At 44.8% G+C, this 22248-nt stretch overlaps 1 protein-coding gene across 1 annotated transcript in view; it reads right to left on the reverse strand.

The window, feature by feature from the left end:
- RTEL1 (regulator of telomere elongation helicase 1) overlaps positions 1 to 22248 on the reverse strand; it is a 61338-nt gene that overhangs the window by 28907 nt on the left and 10183 nt on the right. Inside the window, exons 5-23 of the mRNA XM_063459489.1 lie at positions 15826 to 15886; positions 15484 to 15559; positions 15309 to 15393; positions 15002 to 15067; positions 14712 to 14865; positions 14559 to 14597; positions 14297 to 14375; positions 13455 to 13552; positions 13137 to 13192; positions 12926 to 13000; positions 12060 to 12135; positions 8589 to 8721; positions 5002 to 5115; positions 4394 to 4434; positions 3913 to 3998; positions 2335 to 2412; positions 2136 to 2213; positions 1899 to 2045; positions 1674 to 1789 (exon numbers count right to left, since the gene is read on the reverse strand). Coding sequence (XP_063315559.1) covers positions 1674 to 1789; positions 1899 to 2045; positions 2136 to 2213; positions 2335 to 2412; positions 3913 to 3998; positions 4394 to 4434; positions 5002 to 5115; positions 8589 to 8721; positions 12060 to 12135; positions 12926 to 13000; positions 13137 to 13192; positions 13455 to 13552; positions 14297 to 14375; positions 14559 to 14597; positions 14712 to 14865; positions 15002 to 15067; positions 15309 to 15393; positions 15484 to 15559; positions 15826 to 15886 — 1658 coding nt within the window. The remainder of the gene's footprint in view (positions 1 to 1673; positions 1790 to 1898; positions 2046 to 2135; positions 2214 to 2334; positions 2413 to 3912; positions 3999 to 4393; positions 4435 to 5001; positions 5116 to 8588; positions 8722 to 12059; positions 12136 to 12925; positions 13001 to 13136; positions 13193 to 13454; positions 13553 to 14296; positions 14376 to 14558; positions 14598 to 14711; positions 14866 to 15001; positions 15068 to 15308; positions 15394 to 15483; positions 15560 to 15825; positions 15887 to 22248) is intronic.

The following is a 22248-nucleotide window of genomic DNA, read 5'->3' on the forward strand; positions in this document are numbered from 1 at the left end:
CGTTCAGACGGCCCCACGAGGCCTAGCTAAGATGGCCGACAGCGGGACCACTGACCTGAAGCAGCGGGACAAATGGGCAGCAGCCTTCAAGGCCAAATTCGATGCAGTATGCCTGAGATTCTGGGAGCAACTGCGGGTAAGGAGCTCACACCCAATACTGGTATCAGCCACAACGGCAGCACACCACCTCACAAGCAAAGCACCCGAGCAAAGCGCCACCACCACTAGAGCGAGCGCAGGGCCTCGGCAGCCGAAGCAACGAAAGGGCATTAACCGCCCAAAGAGCACAAACGGTGACCAAGCAACGGCGCTGGGGACCCCCATGAGAGGCTCGCGTGGACCCTCCTCCATCCGACAGGGTCACCGCGGCCCACAACGAACGAGGCACCGCAACCAAAACAATAGCCTGCAGACATCACCCTCCCACCGCACCGCCAGCTCCACTAAGACTGACCTGAGGAGCAGAGGTACACAGCGACCCGTCACATACCTAGCCAAAGAGGGCTCCTTGCCACAGCTGAACAGCACCCGCATGCACAAGGCTCAACACCAGCAGCAGACACATAAGACGGCGAAAGGGAACACAGTGAGGATTTTAACCCCTGGAGTGCTGGCAGTCAAGAGAGACCCACGGCAGAGCGACCAACGACTTTCCCACAGACTGGGCATTGGGTGAACGGGTGAGAGGCCCCGGACTGTCTTTCGGTACAGGTTCAGATGGCATTGTAGACCCGGTTTATCCTAGTGAACTACCGATATGCTTTCTTATATGCCCCTTACATGCCACCACCTTTACATTCCTCGGTCAGGCATTGGCTAAAAGGGACACTTGCCACTAAAGTTGAGTCAATAGCCCAATCTCTCATACTGACCCCAACAAGGACTGTTGGTGACCGATTGTTAATGTTTAAGCTTGAATCCACGTTCTTCTCATATACCTATGCATAGTGTTGGTTAATCTGTACATAACCTGCAATTTATCTTGTTTTTGATATACCATAAGAAAGAGTAACGTTCTGCTCTACATTGTAGTTAACATTAGGTAATCTTGCTCTTGCATAGACATTTACATTGGGAAGGTAACACTCGCTCCATAGAATCTAAATCCAGCTTGTTAAAAACATGCTTCCACTAAGCGACTCACAAAACTGAATCCAACTACACTAGTTTGCTGGTATAGCTACCACTATACTTGACACAGCATCTTAATTTGATCTTGCGACGTGATTTTATTTTAAGTTATGTATATGCTTAAGTAGGGACAATCGATCTGCATAACCCAACCTTATAAAAATTTGCTAGTCTAACCAGGTACCTCTATGCTTAAATGTTTTATAATGTGCTGGGGGTTTACCTTTGGGGTACCTCACAAGCGACTGTACTAAGCCTATGCACTACAAAAATAAAGAATAAAAAAAAAAAAAAACTATTATCAGACAGTCCTTTTTCTACAGCTGACTGGTGTATAACATGAGGTTTTGTGTGAGGAGTTAAATATGCATCAAGCCAGACAGGTAAATATGATGCTTACAGAGTCAAAGGTGCAGACAGAAAACATATGTAGCATATTATTCTGCAGGTGAGTTTTACAGAGATGACGTTATGTTACATCAACATTTCATTTTTTTACAACAATTCGTTACAGGCTTTATGCCAACTAACATTCCAATTACCTATGGTCACACAGAAAGATGGCGCCATAGTCCTGCTGGTGTCGGATGACTCTGCCAATAGCCTGATTCACTGCTCGAGAAGCCTGCTGTCGATACCACTCCTGCCCAGAAAGGAACTAAGAGGAGACACAAAGTTACTTAAATTTAAAGGCTGCTCAAGCTCATCTCTGTAACAACTTAGTTGGCGTGGAAAATCCCCATAAATATACACGGTAAATTCTTTACCATTCCAGAGGCTCCTTGAGCACGCCTCATCTCGTCCAGAAACTGCATCTTTAGCACTACACGGGGGTCCATGCGTGGGGGGAATGGAAGTCCAGTAATAATCACTCCCCGGCCATTATAATCTGCAAAGTCCAACCCTTCACTAGCCTGGTGGGACAAAGAATGAAACAAAGGAACATAAATCAATAGAATACAGCTTTCCGTTTCGACGTACATGCGCATGAACACTCTACGCACCTTTCCCCTGCACACAGCAAAGAAGCTGGCACCTCCAGTCTTCGGGCAATTAATCTTCTCATAATAGGCATCTATTACCTATAGGGAACAAATCATAACAGGTATTCCACTGAGCACAAGTGACATGCTTTCAATGCAACATGTGTCTTGATATCTGTAGCAAGGGGATTAATATAGCAAACTAGCTCTCCCCAATTACCTCGTTAAAGGAACCTTTCCCTCGAGGTTCCACAAACATAGGTTTCACGTCTTCTATACGTGTAGACAGATTCTGTGCCTATAAAAGGAGATATAGTATTAATGTTTTATAGAGTTTTTTTATATTCTTCATAGAACTTGAAACACTTTCAAATGTGCATACAGCATAGGAGAATTGTGAGAGTCATAAGGGGATAACTAAAAAGGCGAACCAAGTCCTGAATACCCCTACAGCGGATGTCAACTAAATGAATGCTGGGCTAAACAGAAACCTATTTATGCAGGTTATGATGGCAATGTCTCACAGATGAAAGAAAATACAATTAATCTCAGTGGAAATTTGATTTTAAGGGACAAACATTTGTCTAGCAACAGTTCACCAGCAGGGCTTGTTAAGATTTTACCTTCAACCAACACATGGATCAGGATCCAGCACACATATAGGAATGTTGTGGACCACAAGCAAGTTATCTGCTATGCGGCCATAAAATCCCATTTGTGAGCCGAAACATTGCTAAAACCTCCAATAAACCAGTGTTTGGGGCTTCTTACATTATATGTGTACCTGCCTCTCGAGTACTGTAAACATTAGGGCCCCCTCAGCGGTGGGTGCTATTTCTACTCATTTTGTCAGATTCTTAGTTCCGGGCACAAAGGAAAGGGAGAGTTGTGCGGTCTACATAGCAGTACCTTTCCAGAGGTAATGTACACAATGCAAATGTCACGGGAAATAAAAAGGAATGCTCCCTGTATACTCTCTGTGCTAAACCAGGTGCAAATGAGCATATTCATGATAACTAGCCATGACCTGAGAATGAAGATTGATATTAAACAGTTCAGGATCACAGAGGTCAATTCCAATCTTGAGATCAATGTTGTCAAATGCAGTAGTAAGAACCAAAAGGGTAAAGATTGACATTGTCTCATGGGACATGATCTGAGACACTTCTAATGTGATAATGCCTGAATTCTAAATGAAAGGGACTTTAGAGGATATTCCTAGACATTCAGCTGACTTGTATTTAAAGAAACACTATAAAGTCAGGAATATTCCTGAACCTACAGTGTTCGAAACACCATAGGGAAGCATTGGATTGGCTGAGACTGTCAAGGAGGCAGATCAGGGGCAGGGCCAGCACAATCCAAACACAACCCTGGCCAATCAGCATCTCTATGAGGACAGTTTAATGTCTCCATCCAAAGGGTGGGTAATGTCTCCTCGGCACCAGGAAGCACTTCTAGTAGCCAGTGAAGTAAACAGTGTTTACAGCAAAAAGCCTGAAGGGAATGATTATACTTACCTGAAAAAATACAACAGGCTATAGTTGTTCTGGTGACTATAGTGTCCCTTTAATTTCTTTATCTAAAAACAGAAGGATGGAGACTGACCTATTGTTTGCCTTGCAGTTCAAACATGAAGATTTTATTTGTTTATATATCGAGGAGAGTTTCCCCACTTCTCCTTTTAGCAGGTTTGGAAAGATTAAAAGTGACACATAACATTGGATTATTCTTGTAAATTGAGTCTATCAAATCATGCGTTAAACAGTATTAAATGTACTCAAAGTATGTTCCTCACCTTCCAAAACTCAAGACTTTTATCCAAAACGGGATAAGAAGGGAAAAACACAAGCAGTCCATGTGGTACGACTCGAGCAATGTTCCCTGAAGTATACAGATTGTTAGTAAAACGTGACAATAGGGCTGCATAAACAACACTGGGCAGCATATACAACTTGAGGATGCAGAGCAGCATGTACAACGGCAGCATGTACTGACACAAGGCATCAGGCAGCATATACAATCAGGACAATGAAGCAGAATGTCAACAGTAAAACACTGCTCGAGAGGCACGCCAGCTGAAGGACAAGTACATGGCATGAGAGGCAGCACGCCAAGTGCAGGACGCAGCCCGACAGGCAGTACGCCAACTGGAGGACAAGGCATGAAACGTAACACCAACTGGAGGACTGGAGAGGCAGCAGAACAAGTACATTACTGAATTATGTCCATGCTTTATTCATTAAAAAAATAAAATAAAAAAAAAAACTGATCATTACCAATTGTCTTCCCCAGCGATGACAGATATTCCTCTGTAAACCTGCAAAGAGACAGCAAGAGAGTAAGAGCCAGCTCTAGTGAGACAGTAACTGTATGAATGAAAGTCTACAATAGAAAGCCAAGAAGAGTGTGAGAGACTGTAATAGCAAGAATGCAGTGAGAGTATGTGCAGAACAAGATGACGTCAGAAGATAAATCGCCTCGTTGAAGAATAAAATATTTACCCATATACCCTCCTATTATACCGCCATTCCCTTCTGCCTAAACAATAAAGTATACCCTGATCCCAAAACATACCCCGGTTCCCTGCTGTCTAAAAAATAATAGATCCCCCTCTTCCCTCTGAAGGATAGAAAATAGCCAATTCCCTCCAATCTAAAAATAAATATAAAATACACCCATAATCTTCTGGCCTATGCTACAGAGACTCAATTTTTGTTTTTCTCATCTGATCAGTATAACTGCATGCACCTTCCGGACCTCACCAATTCTTTGTTCACCCCTTGCTCTATGTTTTTATAATTACAGAAGACAGTGCTCAGATTGTACAATGTGAATATCAGAGCTGAGCGCGTGGTCATGCAGTCATGATTCCAGAAAAACGTACCGCCTGTCAAATGCCGAACTGAGCTGTGCTCCATCGGGGCCACGGGGAACGATTCCCACCCAAATCTGATGCTTCTCAATTACATGTGGATTCTCCAAGGACACTGGGAATGGGCTGAAATACAAACATTTTATTATTAACCGCTGGAAGAAGCTGCAGTCTGTACATAGCCACTTCACACACAAGCCAAGCTTTCAAAACACCTTTACTACTCCATAGAAATGGCGGCCAGGTCCACCATCCCTTCCTAAACACATCTTTCCACTGTATACTCACAGGCAGCACATGAAAAATGCTGCCATGTAGTAAGCAAAAGTCACAAGCTGCAGGACCGACCACAATCAAAGAGTGTAAAAAGCATTGTGTCTTGATTAATTGTGGTTTTGTCAGAGTCTATACAGATGTTTAAGTTGCAATTGGATAAATACTTGCAAAAACATAACGTGCAGGGATACAATTTCTAATTAGTGGGGTAATAGCTGCTTGATCCAAGGTGACATCGGACTGCTATTTTGGGGTCAAGAGGGAATTTTTTCCTAGTTTGTTGCAAAATTGGAAGCGCTTCAGACTGAGTTTTTTGCCTTCTTTTGGATCAACAGGAAAAGCATATGTGAGGAAGGCTGAACTTGATGGACGCAAGTCTCTTTTCAGCTATGTAACTATGTAACTATGTAACTATGTAATTGATTAGATAAAAAATATAAAATTATGTGCTACAAGCCAAGGCCTGGAATCATGGCTGCATGACCACGTGCTCAGCTCTGATATTTTATTCACATTGTACAATCCGAGCACTGTCTTCTGTTATTATAAAAACAGAGCAAGGGGTGAACAAAGAATTGGTGAGGTGCGGAAGGTGCATGCAGTTATACTGATCATCTCATCCGCACTTTGTCTCCCTTTCTTGCTCTTCCGCTCACTAGCATTTTCAATCGCTCCCTTTCCTCTGGCACATTTCCCTCACCCTTCAAACATGCAACCGTAACCCCAATTCTGAAAAAGCCCAACCTTGATCCCAACTCCCCATCCAACTACCGCCCTATCTCACTACTCCCATTTGCCTCCAAGATCCTCGAGAGAGTTGTGTACGCCAGATTGACAGACTTTCTCGAATCCAACTCTCTGCTTGACCCCCTTCAGTCTGGATTCCGCGCTGGTCACTCTGTCGAAACTGCTGTGACCAAAGTATCCAACGACTTAATTGCCGCTAAATCTCACGGCCAATACTCTATCCTAATCCTCCTTGATCTTTCTGCCACATTTGACACTGTTGATCATCAACAGCTTCTTCACATTCTTCGTAACTTTGGTCTACGGGATACTGCTCTCTCCTGGTGCTCCTCCTACCTCTCCCAGCGCTCTTTCAGTGTTTCTTTCTCTGGTTCTGCCTCTTCTCACCAACCCCTCTCTGTCGGCGTCCCCCAAGGATCTGTCCTCGGCCCCCTATTGTTCTCCATCTATACTGCCTCCCTTGGTAAACTCATCAGCTCCTTTGGTTTCCAATATGATTTATATGCAGATGACACGCAAATCTACCTGTCCTCCCCTGATCTCTCTCCGCCCACCTTGACTCGTGTTTCTGACTGCCTCTCTGCTATTTCCAACTGGATGGCTGCTCACTTCCTTAAACTCAACCTGTCCAAAACAGAACTTCTAGTTGTTCCTCCCTCAAGTGCGGCTACTCCTGTTGTCTCCATCCAAGTCAACGGCGCTACTATCACCTCTACCTCGCAGGCTCGCTGTCTAGGGGTTCTTTTCGATTCTGACCTCTCTTTTACTCCCCATGTCCAATCGATAGTCAAATCCTGTCGCTTCCAACTCAAGAACATAGCGCGCATCCGCCCATATCTAACGCCAGACGCGGCTAAGATATTGGTTCATGCTGTTGTTCTCTCTCGCCTCGACTACTGCAATCCCCTTCTGACCGGTCTTACATGTTCCCAGCTTGCACCGCTGCAATCTGTAATGAATGCGGCTGCGAGGCTTATTTTCCCGTCCGGTCGCACCTCCCACGCCTCCACGCTCTGTCAGTCCCTGCATTGGCTTCCAGTTAGATATAGGGCCCAATTGAAAATTCTGGCACTTGCTTACAAATCCCTACACAATGCTGCTCCAACATACCTATCCTCCCTCATACACAAGTATGTCCCATCGAGACCCCTGCGCTCATCCCAAGACCTACGCCTATCCTCTGCCCGGATCCCCACCTCTGACGCTCGCCTTCAAGACTTCTCTAGGGCTGCACCTATTCTGTGGAACTCCCTTCCCTCCTCAATCAGACTTTCACCCAGCCTCCACTCCTTCAAAAAATCTTTGAAAACTCACTTCTTCGTTAAAGCGTATCAATTAAACTGTCAGCAGGCTTCTCATCCCCCACCCCATGACTCCTTTCCTGCAACTGTCAAAAATGACCTACCAAGCACTCAATAAACCCTTCTCTAACAAACTATTTAATTCCCCTACTTTAACCCGTTTGTGTCACTATACCCCACTCCCTCTAGCATGTAAGCACATTGAGCAGGGCCCTCAACCCCCTCTGTTCCTGTACGCCCAGTGGTCTGATTATGTGTCTGTTAGTCCACCCATTGTACAGCGCTACAGAATTTGTTGGCGCTATATAAATAATAAAATAATAATAATAATAATAATATGAGAAAAAAAAATTGAGTCTCTGTAGCATAGGCCAGAAGATTATGGGTGTATTTTATATATTTTTTTAGATTGGAGGGAATTGGGTATTTGCTATCCTTCAGAGGGAAGAGGGGGACCTATTATTCTTTAGTCAGCAGGGAACCGGGGTATGTTTTGGGATCAGGGTATACTTTATTGTTTCGGCAGAAGGGAATGGCGGTATAATAGGAGGGTATATGGGTAAATATTTTATTCTTCAACGAGGCGATTTATCTTCTGACGTCATCTTGTTCTGCACATACTCTCACTGCATTCTTGCTATTACAGTCTCCCACACTCTTCTTGGCTTTCTATTGTAGTCTTTCATGAATACAGTTACTGTCCAACTACAGCCGGCTCTTACTCTCTTGCTGTCTCTTTGCAGGTTTACAAAGGAATATCTATCATTGTTAGGGAAGACAATTGGTATTTAAATACTCACCACTGTAAGCCTAGAGCGTCCATAGCACACTCATCTGAGGTGAATATTCACATGCCAATGGAGAATGGAAATATTGAGCCTTGCCAGTCACAAGATACAAAGCACATGAAGGCTACATACTACAAGTCAATACCTTTCATGGACTGACTGTTCATATATAAATTTCCAGGAAAACAGATCTCGCAGTGCTGCCATACACATTATATTTATAGACACAAAACGATACAGATCTTCCTCTTTCAAACACCCAAACCCTCTATAAATCTGGTAAATGTATGCGCAGGGGAAATTCGAGCACCTTCAAAACGTAACACAAAGCTGACAAGGTAAGGTCAACAATTTTATATTAAACGTGGTCATTATTTACCCTAAGCATTAACTAACAGCGTTATAGAGATTCCTGCAAGGCAACTACACAATGATGCATTGGAGGATCATACGACCATGGTCTGAACCTTACTACCAATCCACTTACATTTGCATTTCCATGGTAAAGGAGGAGAGAGGACACAGGGTACCACTGGTCAGAATAATGCTCCTAACACCTTGTTTCACTAAATCGTGCATTGTATACCCAGGGCTGAAACACCAGTAACTCAGAATCTTCCCTGCAACAGAGAGAGGAAAATTATTTGATAAAAACGAACTCGTAGGCCCATGAAACACAGTCAAGGATTTTTCATTAAAGTCAAAAAGCCCACTGTTACTAGGTCAATGTCTCATTTTCACTAAGAACTGATAATACCCCATTGTGCTAAATGCAGAGGTGTAAAAATAAATGGAGGTAATTGTTTTCCTTTTTAAAACAGACAGTCCTGTAACTCACACCACAGGGTCTGGGTGAGGGATTTTTTTTTTATGTTTAGCAGATTTCATTTTTACAGATTTACAACCTTCATGACATTACTTTTCGAAACAGATGTGAGACTGGGAAACACTGATTGTTTGCATCCCTGAGCCGATAGATACATTAAATATTCAGAGCAAATCCAAAATGCTGGTAATATTGGTCTTCGTGTATGGAAAGCATTTAGAGCTTTAATGGACACTTGTTGGGATACATACATGAACATAAAAGAGGTCATGTGTAGGTGTGTGAGCACAAATTACAGCATCTCATAAAAGGAACGATTTTTTCCCATTAAAAGGATTAGGGTCCAGCTTGTTGTCAAGGAAACGCACGGCCTTGTTACAATGACCTCCTGATTCCTAGTCATGCCAAGAACTGGCAGCGTAATAGACCTCAGTCTTTGTCTCGAAATCCTCAATATCAAAAAGTTAAGGAACATTGCAATTCTTCAATATAAAGCTTCTTTCAGCCCGATTCTGATTGGTTGTTGTATCATTCTTTTCATTGATTCACTATCTTCCACTGCTTCATTCTGATTGGTCATTCTATCTGGCTTTGTCACAGATTCCTCATGCCTCACTGACGCAGTGAGTGCTCCATTGAATAAAACCCTGTTTAACTGCAAATATCCCAGTACAGGCAATCAATATTTTATAAACGGGTGTCTATTAAGATGCTTATGTAGGTCTCTTAAGAAATAATAATGTTCCCTTAAACATGATGATTCTAAAGTTATGTTATCAAGATCTTAAAGGACCACTCTAGTGCCAGGAAAACATACTCGTTTTCCTGGCACTAGAGTGCCCTGAGGGTGCCCCCACCCTCAGGGACCCACTCCCGCCGGGCTCTAGGGGGAGGAAGGGGTTAAACTTACCTCTTTCTCCAGCGCCGGGCGGGGAGCTTTCCTCCTCCTCTCCTTCTTCCTTGCGACATCATCGGCTGAATGCGCATGCGCGGCAGGAGCCGCACTCGCATTCAGCCGGTTGCATAGGAAAGCATTTACAATGCTTTCCTATGGACGCTTGCGTGCTCTCACTGTGATTTTCACAGTGAGAAGCACGCAAGCGACTCTAGCGGCTGTCAATGAGACAGCCACTAGAGGTTTTGGAGGCTGGATTAACCCTCAGTATAAACATAGCAGTTTCTCTGAAACTGCTATGTTTATATAAAAAAAACAGTTAATCCTAGAGGGACCTGGCACCCAGACCACTTCATTAAGCTGAAGTGGTCTGGGTGCCTAGAGTGGTCCTTTAAGCCCAGGGATGCCCAAGTAGAGGGTGTCCCGCCACCTTCACTTGTTTTGTAAACATCTAAAAGTCCATTAGAGAGGCGGAGCCTAGCATCCAGGCTGAGTGGATGTGCCAAGACCAAACTCCTGCGCAAAATACTCGATTTCAGGGGTAAATACCCCAATAACTGGCACAAATCCACTCTAGAGGGGTAGAGCCGTACTGGGGACACCCGGACACAACTGAGGATACACGAATCATGAGCCTGACCACCCGAGAACCCAAACGGCGGTTACCGAGGCCTACAGGACAGTGTGCAGAGGAGAGACAGCCGCTCTGCTCGCTCCTTACCTGCTACAGACTCACCTCGAACCTCAAATCTCACCTCCACCCTACCCCCCGCGGGACCGGTGGGGGTCATCCCGGTCCTCGCTGGGAGCCCGGAGCGATAAATCTGCATCGATAGCTACGCAATAGATGAGCTCCAGGGCCGGCGACACACGAGGCACATACAAAATGGCGGCTGAGTACTCACTACGACCACAGCTCCAGCCCGCAACCCTAAAGCAGCTCCCTGACAGCAGCACCAACCTCACGAAACGCCTCAACAAACTGTTCACCAAATTCTGGGAGAAGCTGCGGCTCCATGCACAGATGGCACAGGCGAAACGGCAAACCCCCAAGAGAGCCAGTGAGAGAGGCCACGTGCAGCCGATGAAGAGGGAGAAACACCTAGGCGCAGCAGCCGAGCGCCCATCAACACGCACCATCGACAATCCACTACAGCAATCCGATGACCCCTCTCAGCAGCCTTACAGGCATCCAGAGCCCAGCAAGAAGAGCTGCTCTTCGGAGAAACAAGGCCTGACACTGAGCCGCAACTGTCCAAGACCGTCTGCTGCCGACTCTCCCACGACCCGTCATAACGGACAGAGGAAGCAAAAAAGCCACTCCTCGACAAGGCATCACCAGCAACTCCGGGCCCGACCTGAAGCTCCAACCACCTGGAAGGTACGCTCCAGACGGCGCAGACCGCAACAGCAAAACACCGGAGCAGGTGCACAGGGGCCTACGCTGACATTTACCGCAGTGAGACCCGAATTTCATGACCAAGAGGCTGAGGGACAGGACGCACATGGACTTCTGCATCAACCTATGGGCCTCATACAAGGCTACACCGCCATGGGGAACAACAACATGCCAGCTGCAGGCGTGGGCTAAGTGACTTTTGACATCCTTAATAGGCACCCAGCTTGCTGGAGTGGTTAAAAGAATAACTGTTGAACGTTTTTAGTTTAACTCAGCGAACACCATACACCCACACATGTACTGACACCTTGTCAACCACGAACTTTGTGCCGCCATACATGATTGCCTAGCATTATATGAGCCTACGTCCACATATATCTTTTCCTCCCACTCAAGCACCTAGCACGCATGTCTCAAACTTTACTCTCCACATAGTTTACACTACTTCATATAAGGACATGTATGATAACACTATGACCCAAATACTCAACGTAAGTTTCAGCCTGTTAAAATCTAAGTATATTCTTGAATTGTCTAAGCCTGTTTAAATACTACCAAGTTATTTGAACCTGACTGTCAAACCTCTTACTAATTTAACATACAAAACTGTGCAAGTACTAACACATACCCTATTGTTACAACTATTATTTGAAAAGCATGAGGAATGCCGTTGGGGTACCACATGCTCATTTGTTATATCTCAATGCACTGCAAAAATAAAGAATTAAAAAAAAAAAAAAAAAAAGTCCATTAGAGAAAGTAAGATGTGGTTAGACCATTAGCCAGGGTTTGTAGTATGAATAACAATGGCGAAATGAACCACCACTCAATCTCTTACCTCCATCCTTTCTGCTATTACTCCAAACATCCCCACGTGGCTTCTTCCTCTGGCTTGTGTCAGGATGAATGTGAACCTGGGAAGCAGTACAAACTGTGATCACCCACATTCCTAAGATTTCCAATAAATTAGGCCAGAGGAAGCCAGATTCAGCACACCAAATGTTGTGGACTACATCTCCCATAATGCTCCTACAGCAATAATGTTGGCAAAGCATCAGGGGAGATGTAGTCCATTAGCCATTCCTTGGAGACACAACATCCTGGTAAAAATTAGTTTTAAGGCCCACTAGCTGCATAACAAAACAAAATCTGTGATCTGAGGAGACAGGGCATTTGATCATCTTACAAAGGCTCTATTTAAACAGCTTTACCCTTTATAGAGGGTTTGGGGTGCAGCTGTCTTTTTGTGTCTTTTTATTCTACAGCTCTCCTGGCATTTAGTCACGTCAGTACTGTAGCTCTGATGAAGCCCCACTCAAAGTCACACACCCTCACTAAAAAGTGCAAACTTGCAAAACAAGTTTGACAAGATATCTAAGGGCTAAAATACATCTACCTACGCCAATCGCAAATCAAGCTGCAGAGGTCGCCATCTACAAAGCACAGTCTGACTGGGGGGAGAGAGTGAATGCAGTGATAGGAGACAGGAAATAGAGTATGTTTCAATCTAGGGGAGAACCACATTGACCGCTTAGGTTTCAGAATTATGAAAAAGCAAGTTTCACTCCTTTCATGATCTCATCTTATGCTGCTCCCATTTATCTTTTGAAATAATCTGCTCTTTTATAGGAGACACAAAATAGAAAATACCATGATAGGAGAGTTTGACTCCACCTGATTGACACAGATTACGGACACACTGACCTTATAATATTTGGAACTTTTATGAGTGGACGTAGGAGCAGGTGTACCTTCCGGAACATCAGCGTTAAACACGATCTACAAAGAACATATAGCAGGGTAAAGGAAAGGTGCATGCTGGCGCAGGCAATGAAACAAGACGATTTGCTGGGATTAGGTCAAAGGACATCTACACTACCACCATTACAAATCCATGTGTCAACCATCTCCTCACCTGGATAATATCAGACAGCTTCTGTAGCCCCAGAGTGTTCGTGAAGACCCCAGATTCTGGACAGAAAATAATATATATTGCATGTTAGAAAGGGCATTAAACCTAAACTCTAACACCTGTTCATATTGCTCAGCCAGCCAAGACTGCCTGAGAATTGTGGGAAGGTTGAGGTTTGGCCTTGAGTTCGTTCTACGTGATAAAAGTTGCAACAATAGAATTTTAACAGATATAAGATAAAATGGCAAGGTGTGTGTGCAGGTCAACTGTGGGTTTAAAAACACCCCACCCATCCACCAGCACCCTTAAGCGATATCTCACTTCCGCCCACATGCTGAATAATTTGTTCCAGATACTCCAGGAGACGAGACTTTGTGTCATAGGTGATCCCCACTGAAGCGAAAAGGTCAAATATGTAACTGAAAAAAAAAGAAAAAAAAGTAAGAACCTCAGAAACCACTAACTGCAGATAATCTTCCATTTATATCTAATCTCGTGAGTTTATAAACAATATGAAATGGTGTATGGCCGTACCATATGCTTTAGAACATACTTGCAGTAAAGAGCTTTATTATCATATTGCAAATTTTCCATTGCGTCAATCTTTGAGGTTTATCAACTAAACTCTTAGTTGTATTGGAATTAAATGAAAGTTTATTCAGTACAGCAAATGCAGAAATGACTAATTTGTTATTAACTTCCATTTTATTTTTAATGCCTTAATATGGTAAAGGGGGGGGTGCAACAGCAGCCTGAAGTTTCCCCACTAGTACATCTGAAATGGCTATACACGCAATCTAAATAAGCCATTGTAGGAATTGCACAAATTGAAGGGTAATTACTCGAAAATATAAAGTCTGATTTGCAGCATTATAGCACATTTATCTGTACAGTTGGATTCCCAAAGGATATGGAGAGAATAAAGCTTTATTAGAAGGTGGACTCATTTTAGCAGGACATTACTAGAGGATATTAAAAAGGGACAAATATTAAATCTTAAAAAAAGGGAGGGCTGGAGGGTAGTGTCACAAACATGCCAATAATTTAAATAAATGTAAAAAGAAAAAAATATAAAGAAGAATTTTGAACTAACAGGTTCCGCTTAAATAGCTTTAACTAATAACGTAGGTAGGTATGCATAAGGAATATGACATGCCACTTACCTTCCATCTTTGGTGAGGCCTTTCCCACTGGAGGGCAGTGCTATAGCATCAATACTACGCTCCAACTCTAGGAGTGCACCTGCAAAAGAGAAAGAATGAAGATCAGAGCCTCTAATAATATAAATATATATATTTCTTGTACATAGAACATTAGAAAAAAATGGTATTTTATCCATTGGCATAGGGATGAAGATGGGATACAGTGAGAAGGACGTGTGTGTGTGTGTGTGTGTGTGTGTGTGTGGAGGACAGCAATACCCACCTTTTATCTTTGCAAGGTCTTCAATCTCAATGTTTAGACCTGAAAGTACAAAGAAAGTTATATTTGCTGACGTAACGATCTACTCTCTCAAGTAGAATTCCAGAGAATGAGTGGGTCATTCCTAGCAGATATCAGTTCGTACACTGCACTTACCAGAGCTCGGGGTTTCCATATTGAATTCAGACCTGATAAGATTGTGTTCTGTAGCTTCTGTCTGCTCATCAAGGACCATGTTGATGGCATCAATGCCAGAAGCCAAGTCGTATGGTGTAAGGTCAAAGGAGGCAGACTCTTCACACATTCGCTCCTAGGGTTAACGTGATCAAACAAGGAGATCAATGTCAGGACTGTTGTAATGGATGCAGAGCAGCAATACTGTGAAAAATAGATCAGGAAATGCCTTCTCTGGGAGTCATGCAAACGGAACTGAACAGAAATCTTACCACATTGTGAGCTTCATCAAATATGACAACCGTCCCTTTCAAATCAATATTGTGGGCTCGACGACTCTGAGTAGAGAGAAAAATAAAAATATCTACAGTCAGACCACCTGGGAACTCAGTGTAGAAGGCATTAGAGGTTTAACCACTGGAATGGCTGTCCTTTGTGTATGTCCATTTATGATATATACATTTTAGTTTTCTTTTTAGTTTTTGTTCTGCTACTTGGTTTAAAAAAAAAAAAAAATGGAATAAAAATTGAAGGCTGAACTTGGACGCAAGTCTCTTTTCAGCTATGTAATATATGTACCTTGGGGTCCAGAAGATAGTTATATGGCATAAAGATGATGTCTGCTTGCTGCTTCAGATTCCTGGACAGGTAGTAAGGACAGGCCCTGCAGGAAAAAAACAAACAATGGATCTAGAATTCACCACACCATCAAAGAAGAAGCATAGACCTAGCAATATCACAATGTATAACTCACCTATGCTTGGTGCCGCTCTTCACAAGATCCTCAATGTCCAGGATGTGACTTGTCAAGTCCTTCTCTGTACTCTTTTCTTGAAGGAAAAAGTGACAAATGACATGAGCAGAACATAATTTCTCCAACTACTCCCTGGTAGTGTACACCAGCATAAACATGTGCTTTTCAGCAATTCTTCAAACCAGTCTAGTAATAATGACATTTATCACAGCTCATATTCAAGTCTGGCTTCTACTTCATTGTAATATTATAGATGGGTCTGTATGAAGGCCTAAATCTGAAAAATATCCATATCTCCCCAAAAACCATGGCTCTGTTAAGAAGCTCTCCAAGTAGACTCACCTTCCACATTATTGTAGAAGTGACAGGACCTGTTGGACACTTTAGAACGGCACATGTGGACCTAAAATACATGGGATAGTCGAAAGTCAGGCATAATGTTTGAATGTGTGATCAGGGATAATTAGCTCAAGAAGACCACTAAACAGATCTCCCTTACAATATGGAAAGGATGAGTACAAAAAAAAGCCATGACAATGGCTAAAGCACGATTACAGACACCAACAGACAGTAATGTAATATGATTCTCCCCGCAGTTTTTTTTTTTTCTTCTCACACCTTATCTAGTTTCCTCCAATAATCTGCAATCTCTGCGCCTCTGAGATTCCTCTCTGTGAGATTCTACATCAGCCAAAGTATGCCAAGCTAAGGTGCATATTTCAGACACTATTATTTATTTCACTTGTTATTGGTTAATTCTGCACCTGCTTAAATTTTTTATAAGGAAAAAGGTAAAAAGAAAAAAAGGGCATTCACACTTAATTGTTAACGGATCCACTATGTTTACCTGGACACTAATCTCCAATAACCAAAAGAACGTCCATAACAGAGTAGCCGATTTGCCTCCTGAAGCTTGGATATTAGAGCAAGGGTCTGAAACTACCAGCCCGCGGACCATTTGCAGTCTCCTAACCATTTCATGCGGCCTACAGCATAGGAGGAAAGCTGCTGGCACTTCAATTACTAGATTGTCCAGTCAGACATCAGGCAAATGTAACCAGGTATCTATAGAGACATAGAATATGACGGCAGATAAGAACCATTCTTGTATTGATATGTCAGAGCTTACGAAGCGCAGGGGGTCAATGGTATACGCCATATGGATATGTACGAGAACATAACCTAACTATGCCTCAGTAGCTTCTGCCCGCCCCTGCAGGGGGAGTGTGGAGATTTCCCAAGGTTATGGTAGTGGTGCCCGGTTGGTGGCCTGGGTGGGGGGATGGGATTTCTTGCACACCTCTTCCCCAGACGTCCTCCTGTCACCGTGCAACTTAGACAGACTCCCCTCGCGTATTTCCCCTGAGCCCACTGCCCCTTTGGAAATATGGTTGGGATATGTACCGTTGACACATAGTGGACTCACCCCCCCCCCCCCCCCTATGGGCGAAGATCGAGCGGGATGTGGGTGTCTGTTGTTAGGTCCCCATAGATTTAGATTTAGCCAGGGGTATCCTCCAGTGATCCCTGCGGGGTGGATAGGGTCTGGCCGGGGGACAGGTTTTGTCTCCTTGCCGATAGACAGGGGAGGATGAAGGGACGGGACTCCAAGTATCAGTACCCAGGACACTTTACGAAGGACACCGCAGTAGTTTACACCGTAGCAAGGCACCGGGACGGATAAGGGGGATAATTAGCAGCGAAATCTAGAGGTCACCTTTGGTTATGTAGGGCGTGTGGGAGGCGGGGCTTTATGGATCCTCAGTTCCCTCCGCACGTTGATCGTGATGGGGAAGTGGGCGCACGCTACCCACTACTTTCTGGCGACTAGTAAGACCAGAATCTTCACCGCATCGGACAGAGTCCGGATGCCATTTTTGCTCTTCTTTTCTTTCTTTTCTCTATTTTTCTCTCTACCTTCTCCTTCTGTATCCTTCCTTTCGGGGGCGGAGGAGGTGGCGAACGAGTGGTTAATTCCATGGGGTGGTTCTATCGCCCGAATAGCATCCACAAATTATATGCAAGGGCAAAGTTCAACATGCTTCATGATGGAGATTAAGCTTACCACTCTGAATGTTAAGGGCCTTAACGCTCCTAAGAAGAGACGTCTTATGTTTAGGGCCTTAAAAAGGATGAACTCGGAAATAGCTTACTTACAAGAGACCCACCTTCCCAAACAGGCTACTTTTCGACTGCGAGACCATACATATACAGGCTCATTTGAAGCTAGATCACATCGTAAACGGAATGGAGTGGCCATCGTTATTAAACGTACTTGCCCCTTCCAGATGTCGGCCCAGGATGCTGACCCGGAGGAACGATACTATAATGTATCGGGAACCCTGGATTCGCACACCATCCATTTGATAAATATATACGCTCCGAATCAACCGGACGCTGGATTTTGGACTATGTGACGAGGAAAGGTTGCTGCATTGCCGTGTGGCATGATCCTCATGGGAGGAGATTTTAACGCCGCCCCGTGCCCGTGGATAGGAGCTCGAGGGGAGGGGGGGGGGGGGCAAGACCATCTGCTTAAGGTCTTTATGGCAGGTACGGGATTGGTTGATGTTTGAAGGGCACAACATCCGGTAGACCGAGATTATACGTTTTACTCGGCCCCTCATGGAACCTACTCCAGGATAGACTTCTTCCTAGTTAACGCAACGGGCTTGTCCAGGATTGTGGGATCAGAGGTTGGAAATATCTCCTGGTCTGACGATGCGGATGTCTCTATCGTTCTGGGTAACTTATGTGTGGCGAGTCCTTGGTCCTGGAGACTAAATACGTCATTGTTAAGGGATACGAAGCTAATGGAAAACATTCGAACGGCTATAACAGATTACTTTGTCTAAAACATTACCCCGGACGTGAGCATTAGCACAGTATGGGCGGCACATAAGGCAGTGATAAGGGGGAACCTGATCAAATTGGCCACAAGGAAGAAGAAACTGAAGCACCACCAGCTGGAAACCTTACTGAAACAACTACGGAACCTTGAGCAGAAACACCAATCTGCCCCGGACGATGAGCTATTCGGTCGCCTGGAGGCAGTTAGACGGGACATCCGTACCCTTCTGTTGGATGACACAGCTCGGGCCATGACGTGGTCCAAACGTATGTATTTCGATAAAGCCAACAAAATGGATACGCTCCTGGCCAGGACGTTGCGGCCCAGGCAAAACAGGCCCCACATCACAGCCATCAGACACCGACGGATATCGCAAAGGTCTTTGAGGATTTCTACAAACAACTGTACACTCACACACCGGACGGGCAAGCCCGGGAGGGGCAAGGGGAAGACAACATCTTGCAGTACCTGGACGGTTTGGGTATGAACAAACTAACAGGGGAGGCAGCGGAAAGCCTAGCCGCGGAAATCAGTGAGGAAGAGGTCGACAGAGCAAAATCGAATCTGAAGGGTAACAAAACACCGGGCCCGGACGGATTTCGATGGGACGTACTACAAGATCTTTAGAGAAGAGCTCACGCCCCAACTGGTGGCACTCTTCAACTACTTAAGGCAAGGGGAACGCCTAGGCCCAGAGATGGCATTGGCCACGATCGTACTGTTGCCCAAACCAGAGAAGGACCTGCTCCACCCTGAAAACTACAGGCCCATATCGTTGATTAATCATGACTTAAAGATCTTGGCTAAGATACAGGCGGTTAGACTGAACCCGCTTCTGCCTTCACTTATCCACGCTGATCAAGTCGGGTTCATACAAGGACGGCAATTATTCGAAAACACCAGACGGAATGTCGACCTCATCTGGAAACAAGTGGCAACCGGAACACCTTCTCTAGTGATCTCTATCGACGCGGAGAAGGCCTTCGATAGGGTTAGGTGGCAATTCTTGTTCTCGGTATTGAAACACCTCGGATTTCCGGAAGACTTCGTGCAAGTCACGAGAGCAATGTATCACGATGTGAGGGCACAGATACAGATAACAGGGGCCCCACTGAATCCTTTCAGACTACACAACGGAACCAGACAGGGGTGCCCTCTCTCCCCCCTCCTTTTCATAATAGCTATGGAACCCTTACTACAGGCGATACGCAGGCATCCAAACATTAGTGGGGTTAGGGTTGGGGGGGGGGGAGAATTCACTGTCTCTGCCTATGCGGACGATGTCCTCCTCACCATAACGAACCCGATTGAGTCGATAGCGGCATTGCAGGGAGTCATACAATAATACGGGGGTCTGTCCGGATACAAGGCAAATATCCAGAAATCCAGCGCGATGCCTATAGGCTTAACGGCGGCCGATGAAGCTCTGATAAAGGAAACGTACCAAATACGGATGGAACCGAACTCCTTAAAATACTTAGGCGTCCACCTGACGGCAGATCCAGGTCGATTATACTCTAGCAACTACGACCCCATGCTACGGACCCTGATAGGTGACTTGGAAAAATGGTCGGACAAACCTATCTCTTGGCTAGGACGTATACACTCTGTGAAAATGAATATCCTCCCGCGCATATTATTTCTATTTCAGGCTCTCCCTGCCCGTGTCACGAAATCTCAACTGATGCCGTTACAGAGGGTGATCTGTGACTTTGTGTGGCACAATAAGAGACATAGAATAGCCAGACAAATCCTGTATAGGCGTAAAGATAGAGGGGGTCTGGGTCTACCAAACCTGTATTATTACTACTTAGCGGCCCAACTGTCTCGGGTGGCCATGTGGCATTCCCCTGTTGGGGAACGGAGGTGGGTGGAAATTGAATCCTTGATGGTGGGTCTCGACGTCCCTCAATTCACGTTATGGGTACCAAAAGAACATAGACCCATGATAAGGGCGACATGCCTGGCCATCCTCAACGCTCTTCGATAATGGGATGCGAACTGCGTCAAATTTGGACTTGCTTCGTCCCCCTCCCCTATGGCTCCGATACTTAGAAACAGAGAGTTCCCACCTGGTATGGCCCCTAGGAACTTCCGAAACATAGAACAGACTGGGTTGCAACGTATTTACCAACTGTATAGAAACGGGGAAATCATACCATTTGAAGATCTCCAACAAAATAATCACTTGACTCCTGCAGATTTTTTCAGATATGTCCAGATAAGGGACTTTGCTAGAAGACCCCGTATTAAAGCAGCAGCCCAGGGACAGTTTACTTTCTATGAGAGATTATGTAGGGAGGGTTCTGCCCCCAAAGGAATGATTACGCTTCTATATGCCCATCTCAGCACTGAAACTAAGGAATGGGGTAGATTGAAGTACATTGATAGATGGGAATCAGACCTGGGGGAGGAACTGGAAGGAATTGAGTGGCAGGAGATTTGGGAAGCAACCAAGAGCGCTTCCATATGTGTCACGCAACAGGAGCAGGCATGGAAAACCATGCTCAGGTGGTATACTACTCCGGTAACTTTGCACAAAATGCGCAAGATAGATACGGACGATTGCTGGAGGGGCTGCGGATTATGAGGCACGTATCTCCATAGGTGGTGAGAATGCCCGAAAATCCACGGATTTTGGAAATCCGTTGAAGACCTCTTGACACAGACGTTTGGCAAATCCCTAGTTTTAGACCCATGGATCTATTGAGGGATGGACGAGAAGAGAGCAGAAACTGGTACGGCCGATAACTTTAAGCGCACGCAGAGCGGTAGCAACGGCGTGGCTCTCACCTGGAGGCCCAGAGTTCCGGGGGGTGATTTTTAGGATAAGGGAAGGCAGAATCAAGGACGACCTGACCGCAAGATTAAGAGGAACAACCGTAACTTTCCAGAGGATTTGGGAACCATGGGATAATAGCGTAATGGGCTCCAGTAGTGACTGATGGGATGGGTATATGGTATAGGTTGGGAACTGGCACTGCGAGGTCCAGTGTCGGTGTGGACTCCGTTAGCCTCGTTCGCCCCCCTCCTCCCCCCGCCACACCTTCCTACCCTCTCTACTTACATCTTCTTTTCCCATTTTCCTTCCTCCTCTCTTCATCTTTCCTCTACTTTTCCTATCTTGCTTCCTCACATTTCACACCTTGTTGCTAAACCCTTGGTTTCCAAGGGTATTGTTCTTCTTTACCTTCTTCTATTTTAAATGTCTCAGTTTTAGTTTTTTTCCTCATTCAGGCATGATCATACTGACGGAGAATTGAGGGAGCCTAAAGTAAAATCTGACATGGATAGAGTTGGGGCTCCTTTTTAGGATGCCTAGCCTGATTGTAAAACACAAAATCCTCGATGGGAGGCCAGTGGTACAGAATTTATAAAGAGGCTTGTCATATGGGCTGATGTCAAATATTGTGTTTACAAGACTGTTCTTTTGAATTTTGGCTTCTGCGCAAGCCTCACAGTTGTATTGCTCTTGCTCTGCCTATCGTGAGCAAAAATAAAGAATTAAAAAAAAAAAAAAGAACCATTCTGCCCATCTAGTCTGCTCAATAAATATCCAACCAGAGAGTCTAACAATTGAGGTACTGGCTGCTTCCCCACTAACGTAGCCTAGTAGCATCACTTGCCAGACTCAGAGGATCTAATGCACAATGCTGTGTATTGTGTGTGAAGAGGCAGGAACAAGGCAGATTATCATACCCCGTTCCCTGACTACAAACATTGGAGGGTCCTATTAGAAGCGTCCTCTCCATAAAGACGCCACATGGCCAAGCTAAATTAGAGGAGTGCTTGTATATATCCGTGTGTATGGCAGCGATTATCAGTGTCGGTGCAGATCTGTGAGTGTGGACCCCTGTATTAGAGGTTTTGCCTGACAGGACACTTACTGGAGAGCTATTAAGACTGGAGACTGT

The sequence above is a fragment of the Pelobates fuscus genome, chromosome 6, assembly GCF_036172605.1.
Source record: "Pelobates fuscus isolate aPelFus1 chromosome 6, aPelFus1.pri, whole genome shotgun sequence".
In the NCBI taxonomy this organism is placed as follows: domain Eukaryota; kingdom Metazoa; phylum Chordata; class Amphibia; order Anura; family Pelobatidae; genus Pelobates; species Pelobates fuscus.